General features: G+C 49.9%; 1 protein-coding gene across 1 annotated transcript in view; it reads right to left on the minus strand.

Moving 5' to 3' along the window:
* The window catches only part of CHAF1B (chromatin assembly factor 1 subunit B), a 29,373-nt gene extending 23,195 nt beyond the window's left edge, over positions 1 to 6,178 (minus strand). Inside the window, exons 1-3 of the mRNA XM_050785749.1 lie at positions 6,077 to 6,178; positions 5,272 to 5,471; positions 3,838 to 3,970 (exon numbers count right to left, since the gene is read on the minus strand). Coding sequence (XP_050641706.1) covers positions 3,838 to 3,970; positions 5,272 to 5,397 — 259 coding nt within the window. The 5' untranslated portion in view covers positions 5,398 to 5,471; positions 6,077 to 6,178. The remainder of the gene's footprint in view (positions 1 to 3,837; positions 3,971 to 5,271; positions 5,472 to 6,076) is intronic.
* Positions 6,179 to 8,102: the final 1,924 nt, after the last annotated feature.

The raw sequence follows: 8,102 nt of genomic DNA on the forward strand, positions 1-8,102 counted from the left end.
ACACTCCTTCATGTCAGGATTTTTATTTATGTATGTATTTATTTTTGAGACGGAGTCTCGCTCTGTCGCCCAGGCTGGAGTGCAGTGGCACGATCTTGGCTCACTGCAACCTCCGCCTCCCGGGACCATCCTGGATAACTGTCTCTACTAAAAATACAAAAGAATGAGCCGCACATCAGGATTTTTAGGGCATTAAAACAACATTTATGTTGTTCAGTGGACACCATGGCCACGATGATTTACTTCCAAGCATTTCAACAGGGAAAGTAGGGTTGCCTTCTCAGCTAAAACTCCAAAATTAAATTCATAATAGATCAGAGCTATACAAAATCACCTGAAACAGAAGGGTCCTAGGCCAGCAAAATGCCACTGCAAAATGACACTGGCTACATTAACAAAACTGAAGGCATAATCTATAAATAGCCGAACAGAAAAACAAAACAGCAAAGAACCCCTAGTGCAGGGGTTGGCAAATGTTCCTGCTGAGAAACCTTCAGCAAGTCACTGAGCATCTTGATGTCTCAGTTTCCTCACCTGTAAGTGGGGACAATAGGCAGGGTGGGGTGGCTCACGCCTGTAATGCCAGCACTTTGGGAGGCTGAGACGGAAGGGTTGTTTTAGCCCAGGAGCTCAAGACCAGCCTGGGCAAGACAGCAAGACCTTGTCTCTACTAAAAACCAAAAACATTAGCCAGGTGTGGCGGCACACACCTGTGGTCCCACCACACAGGAGGTTGAGGTGGGAGGATCACTTGAGTCCGGGAGGTAGAGGCTGCAGTGAGTCCTGATCTTGCCACTGTGCTCTAGCCTGAGTGACAGAGCAAGACCCTGTCTCAAAAATGGGGAAAACAATATATCTACCTCACAGGCTGTTGTGAGGATTAAATTGGTCAATGTGTATAACGCACTTACAACACAACGGCTGGCAAATAGTAAGCCCCATGGAAGTGTCAGCTATTAATCATTATAGACATATCAGGTACTTTAGCCCGAGGTCACCCATTGTCTGAGTCCGATGACTCTCCACATTCTGACTCCACGATTACCACATAACCTTCTGACCATCCCTTGGCTTCCTTTAGAAATGTGCACAGCAGGAGAGTGAATGAATGAGGTTGTGAGGACATGCGCATTCCCATTCCTTTTTTTTTTTTTTTGAGATGGAGTTTCACACTTGTTGCCCAGGCTGGAGTGCAATGGCACAATCTCAGCTCACCGCCACCTTCGCCTCCCAGGTTCAAGCGATTCTCCTGTCTCAGCCTCCTGAATAGCTGGGACTACAGGCATGTACCACCACACCCAGCTAATTTTGTATTTTTAGTGGAGACGAGGTTCCTCCATGTTAGTCAGGCTGGTCTCGAACTTCTGACCTCAGGTGATCTGCCCACCTCAGCCTCCCAAAGTGCTGGGATTATAGGCGTGAGCCACCGCACCCAGCCTGCATTCCCATGCTAAGTTAACCGGAATCCTGGTTGCACACATTAGTCTGGGAGCTTGGTTAAGATGCCATTGGCCCTGATGGATGAACACTCTCTGTGTGCTGACAACAGCAGGTTTCTGGGCCTCCAAGGCCAAGGGACTCTGGAAAATGGGGGCTGCCATGTGCAACCTCAGGGCAAACAGCAGGCAGCCACCCCTAGGTGACGCTCCTGCTCCCCACCTTTCCCTCTACAAATCAGCATGCGTGCATGCGTGCACACACACATACACACACACACACACACACACACACACACACACACACACCCACCCACCCCCGTCATGCGCTCTGGGCATCATGGCACTGAACTCAACCAGGTCTCTTTTCCTCCTTCTGCAAAAATAAAACTTTAGATTTCTGTTTTATTTTGTAATAGTTTCTAGATTGTTTCAAAGTATGGTAAAAAGGAAGGTTTACTTTTTGTTTTTTTTTGAGACAGAGTCTCATTCTGTTGCCCAGGCTGGAGTGCAATGATCCTATCTTGGCTCAGTGCAAACTCCACCTCCCAGGTTCCAGCGATTCTCTGCCTCAGCCTCCCGGGTAGCGAAGATTATAGGAGTGCACCACCATGCCCAGCTAATTTTTGTATTTTTAGTACAGACAAGGTCTCACTATATTGGCCAGGCTGGTCTCCAACTCCTGACCCCAGTGATCCACCTGCCTCGGTCTCCCAAAGTGCTGGGATTATAACAAGTGTGAGCGACCGCACCCAGCCTGGTTTACTTTTTCCATATAGTTTTATCCCATTTAAGCACAGGCAGAAAACAAGAATCAATCTATTCCCACCAAACAAGTAAGCACAAATCACAAGACCATTCATTAACGACACTCCCGGTATGCTCCCTCCCCAGCACCCTCCAGCAGCCCGGCACTGCAGACACCAGGCCTCCAAAGCAGCATCAGGCACAGCAGGGAATGGGAGAAAACGCATGGATGTCAGACCAGAGGAGCTGCCAAGCTGGGTACCGATGTGGGATCTTACCCCGACGGGCACTGCTGGAGCGTTTCAGAGGCTACTATGGGTATTACAACAAGTATGTCACTGTGGGGAAGGGGAGCATCGTGGGGCTTTCCACAGTGCTGGCAGCTTATGTGCTTTTCAGCTACTAGTTTTCTTACAGGGAGATCAAACACCAGCAGCTACTCAGAGCCCATTGAAGAGGGGCCAGTGGGAGGCATGCTGCGCTTCTGAGCATGGCACCCCTCCATGAGGAACTTGGCCATTGCTGAATTCTTTCATATCCCACTTTAGAATTCATGCCCAAATACCCCAGGCACGGTGGCTCACGCCTGTAATCCTAGCACTTTGGGAGGCCGAGGCAGGCAGATTGCCTGAGCTCAGGAGTTCAAGACCAGCCTGGCCGACATGGCAAAACCCCATCTCTACTAAAAATACAAAAATTAGCCCGGGGTGGTGGCAGGTGCCTGTAATCCCAGCTACTTGGGAGGCTGAGGCAGGAGAATCGCTTGAACCCGGGAGGCGGAGGTTTCAGTAAGCCAAGATCGTGGCACTGCACTCTATCCTGGGTGACAGAGTGAGACTCTCTCAAGAAAAAAAAAAAAAAAAAAAAAACCCAAATAAAAGATGACTGGTTTAAAAAAAAAAAAACTCCCAAAGGCAGTTAATTAATAATGCAGTCCTAAAGCCAATTAATTAATTATACAGAGACACTGAACTGACTCTGATCACCACAGATATTAAACTAACAATCAAACAAAACCAGAACAGCCGCCTTACTTGGGATGTGATGGAAAGGTAAGTGCCTCTCCATCTTGTCTCGGAAGAGCCCAGTGGGACCTAGCAGGAAAGCAGCTGTTTTCAAACAGGTGTTCCCAGTGTCATCTTGCTGTCCTCCCTCTCCGATTCTACCGCACTCCCTAGAACATTATTTTACTGAACTACCTAAATGACAGATTGAGAAGGTCGGCCATATCTGAAATAAAAAGCATATCCAGGCCAGGCCCGGTGGCTCATGCCTGTAATCCCAGCAATTTGGGAGGCCGAGGCAGGTGGATCACCTGAGGTCAGGAGTTCGAGATCAGCCTGGCCAACATGATGAAACCCCATCTCTACTAAAAATACAAAAAAAAAAAAAAAAAAAATTAGCCGGGCGTGGTGGCAGGTGCCTATAATCCCAGCTACTCGGGAGGCTGAGGCAGGAGAATCGCCCGAACCCGGGAGGCGGAGGTTGCAGTGAGTCGAGATTGCACCACTGCACTCCAGCCTGGGGAATAAGAGCAACACTCTATCCCACCCCTCCTAAAAAAGCATATTCAGCTCAAATCTCACTATCTGACACGAGACACACAGGTATCTATCTGGTGCCTAAAGAATCTCTGAAGAACAGCAATACTCACCATCTCCTCCCGATGCTAAAATTTCCCCAGTTGGAGAAAAACGCACGACATTGACAGCTTTGGTATGACGAGCAAGATTAGACAAAAATTCCACGATGGCTTTTCCATCTGGTCCCTTTTCTACCTTCCAGATCTGTCAATACCAAAACATTCATTTGAAAAACATAGAATGGGCACATATTATACTGTTTGTATTAAAACAATACTATGGGCTGGGTGCGGTGGCTCACAACTGTAATCCTAGCAGTTTAGGAGGCCAAGGTGGGTAAATCACTTGAGGCCAGGAGTTCAAGACCAGCCTGGAAACATAGTGAGACCTGGTCTCTACAGAAAATTTTAAAAATTAGCCAAGTGTGATGACACATGCCTGTAGTTCCAGTTACCCGGGAGGCTGAGGTGGGAGGATCACTTGAGCCCTGGAGGTCAGGGCTGCAGTGAGCCGAGATCAGGCCACTGCATTCCAGCCTGGGCGACACAGTAAGACCCTGTCTCAAAAAAAAAAAAAAAAAAACTATGCTTATTTTCAGAAAGAAATCCCTATCTAAAACATAAATGTCTACTGTTCCCCTCCGCCTTCTTTCTAGAGCAACTTGTTACCCAATAGGAACCAGGATCAGAATCCCAAAACAATGAACGTCCAGTTACAATAATCTAGGGAAAATGAATCAAATAAGAAAGCAGAGCCAGGGCATGGTGGCTCAGGCCTGTAATCCCAGCACTTTGGGAGGCCAAGGTGGGTGGATTACCTGAGGTCAGGAGTTCGAGCCCAGCCTGGCCAACATGGTGAAACCCCATCTCTACTTTATACAAAAATTAGCCGGGTGTAGTAATGAGTGGCTGTAGTCCCAGTTACTTGGGAGGCTGAGGCAAGAGAATAGCTTGAACCTGGGAGGCAGAGGTTGCAGTAAGTCGAGATTGCACCACTGCACTCCCGCCTGGGCAACAGAGCGAGACTCCATCTCAAAAAAAAAAAAAAAAAGCAGCTCTCTTTTGCTTTCATTGTTCACCGCAGGCCCTGGAAATTTAGCATTCTGGGCTAGATGACAGAGTAGTTTGAATTTGTTGACATATGTTCAATTCATTCATTCATTTACTTAAGAGAAGGGTCTGGCTGTGTCACCCAGGCTAGAGTGCAGTGGAGTGATGGTTGCTCGCTTCAAACTCCAAGGCTCAAGCGATCCTCTCACCTCAACCTCCCAAGTAGCTGGGCCTACAGCTGCACACCGCCACGTCCTGCTACTTTTTCATTTCTGGCTATGTTGCCCAGGCTGGTCTCGAACTCCTGGACTTAAGTGATCCTCTTACCTCAGCCTCCCAAAGCACTGGGATTGCAGGCGTGAGCCACCGCGCCCAGCCGACATTGGTTTTAAATAAAAGAATGAAAACTATTGCTTCAAGCAGTGTTCCCAGATGGCTATCTCTGCCCCAGTTTACCCTGACAGCGGTGTCCACGCCCGCAGACGCTAGTCTGTGGATCCTCCCGGCCGCCCCATGCTGGAAGTCCAGGCTGTACACGGGCTCCTTGTTGTGCCAGGCTATTTCACAAGTGATGACTTTCATCCTCCTGAGTCTTGAAGGGGCAAAACGTTTCTCGGGCACCGTTCTACTTCAAGACGGAGGAAAGCTGCAAAATGCTGGTGATGGATTAAACAACAGTGTTAGCAGCAGCGAAGGGTTACTGAGCGCTGAATAGGGCAGGAGCCATTTAAAATGCACACTGCATTGGGAAAGGATGTTAACGTTGCCATCTGACAAGAACACCTTGCTAGCTCCACCTAAAATGCTTCGCTGGGTCCTGACATCCACAAGTTTATGATACGACGCTACGTCCAGAAAAGCAAAACCAAACATCCAGGTAGAGGCTACCTAGGGGCCCCGGCCATCTGCACGGCCTGTCCCCGCTTAGTAGGGTCTAGGGGCGCGCCCTGAGAGCCCAGGTAGGGGCCCGCCCCGGGAGGGGCCTCCCGGAAGAGGGGGGCAAACGGGGTAGGGGACCGGGGCGGCGGGGCGAGAGCAGAACCCCGCCTTTCCCAGGGACCGGGCGCTGGGCCCGGGAAGCTGGGACAGAGGCCGCCGGGAGGAGGCCGCGCGGGGCCGGGGGTGGACGGGGCCCCGCCGCCCGAACGCGCGCCCTCCGGAGCTATCCCGGGCCCCAGGCCCTGGGCGAGGGCCTCTGGCTCCAGATCGACCCGACCAAAAGAGCCGCGGAGCCGCCCGGGCCAGCCCCGGGAAGCCGTACCTGCAGGAACCCGGACGGTCAGAGGCGCCGTCACCTCCCGCGCAGCGCGCGCCGCTTCCCGCGCGCCGCAGGCCCCGCCCCCCGCATGGGTGGGACCTCATGGACGCCCCGCCCCTCAAGCACCTCTCAGGTCCCGCCCGACGTGGGCGGCACCCCAGGGAAGCCCCGCCCCCTCCTAGGCGCCGAGGCGAGTCCCGGTCTGGCCCTGGGGTCGGAATCCGGGCCGGAATTTATTCCCGCCAGACCCACGACTGCAGGAAGAATGGATTCACTATTATTTATTATTATTATCCATTATTTATTCCTTGTTGATTCGTTCTTTTAGCAAACGTTTACAGAGCCTGGGCTGTGTGTTAGACCCTATGCTGGCGCTGTGCACTTGGGAGGGCGAACACGACCGGTTCTCCTGTCCCTTCTGCAAACAAAAACTGAGATCTCTGGGTTTCTATATTGGCTTCTAGAACATTTTGGAGAGTTCAAAGCTATGAAATTCTTCAGTACCTAGCGCAAGGTTGCTTACATTTTATTATTATAGTAGACGCAGTTATAAATCCTTTCTTTTTTTTTTTTTTTTTTTTTTTTTTTTTTTTTTTTTTTTTTTTTTTTTTTTTTTTTTTGAGACGGAGTCTGCTCTGTCGCCCAGGCTGGAGTGCAGTGGCCGGATCTCAGCTCACTGCAAGCTCCACCTCCCGGGTTTACGCCATTCTCCTGCCTCAGCCTCCCGAGTAGCTGGGACTACAGGCGCCCGCCACCTCGCCCGGCTAGTTTTTTGTATTTTTTTTAGTAGAGACGGGGTTTCACCGTGTCAGCCAGGATGGTCTCGATCTCCTGACCTCGTGATCCGCCCGTCTCGGCCTCCCAAAGTGCTGGGATTACAGGCTTGAGCCACCGCGCCCGGCCTTATAAATCCTTTCTAAGAACAGACTCACATTTTAAAGTGAGGCGGTAAATTGATCGGTAGGCACAGATACCGCAGGCCTTTTGAAATGGGACGTTTCCAGATGAGACCTAATTTATCTGTGGGCTTCGCAGAAGGCCAGGAAACAAGTACCTCTGGATGCGCTGCTTTTACTGGATAAAAGAAACACACAGGTTTATCTGAGGAACCAACTGCTCTAGGATTTTTGGAAAAAAAGAACAGACATGGATTCTTATATAAATACTGGCTGATGCTTTTAGCCAGCTTTATGAAAGGTACAGATATTGCCTAAAAATCAGTGTCTCATGTTGATAAGAATGGCTGTATGCTCCTTGAAGCCTGATTTCTACAGGAAGCTAGAATAACATAATCCGAATATGCCATTTTTAGATTTTTTTCTCTCCATACAGAGTTTGGACTGGGAATGACTATATACTTTAGATAATTTGGCTGTTATGAAAGTACAGACTCCTGGCCCTACCAGCCCCATGATTCCGAACATCCAGCAGAGGCCCCTGCTCCAGGAGCTTGCATTTTCATTCAGTCTGTTTTGGAAAGCTCGGGATTCTTCGTGTCTCTTCAACATCAAATTTCTCCAAATTTCTCATAAATGCTGTTCATTCACAAACGAATAATCTGCCCACCTCTTGAAGTGTCACGACGCTGAACGTGGATTTAAAAGATAAAAACACATGCTTTAAGTACTGAAAGTACACGAAGGAGTTGGCTTTCTTGGTGAACATTTTAGAGATCCAACTTCAGTGCCAACTTGATAAGCCAACACGGGCAGGGGATGCGGCTCCAGAGAGAGGCCCTGGGCTATCTCAAATATTTTCTCAAAAAAAAAAGAAAGAGGCCGGGCGCGGTGGCACAAGCCTGTAATCCCAGCACTTTGGGAGGCCGAGACGGGCGGATCACGAGGTCAGGAGATCGAGACCATCCTGGCTAACACGGTGAAACCCCGTCTCTACTAAAAATACAAGAAAATTAGCCGGGCGAGGTGGCGAGCGCCTGTAGTCCCAGCTACTCGGGAGGCTGAGGCAGGAGAATGGCGTGAACCCAGGGGGGCGGAGCTTGCAGTGAGCCGAGATCGCGCCACTGCACTCC

The sequence above is a fragment of the Macaca thibetana genome, chromosome 3 (assembly GCF_024542745.1).
Source record: "Macaca thibetana thibetana isolate TM-01 chromosome 3, ASM2454274v1, whole genome shotgun sequence".
NCBI classification, from domain to species: domain Eukaryota; kingdom Metazoa; phylum Chordata; class Mammalia; order Primates; family Cercopithecidae; genus Macaca; species Macaca thibetana.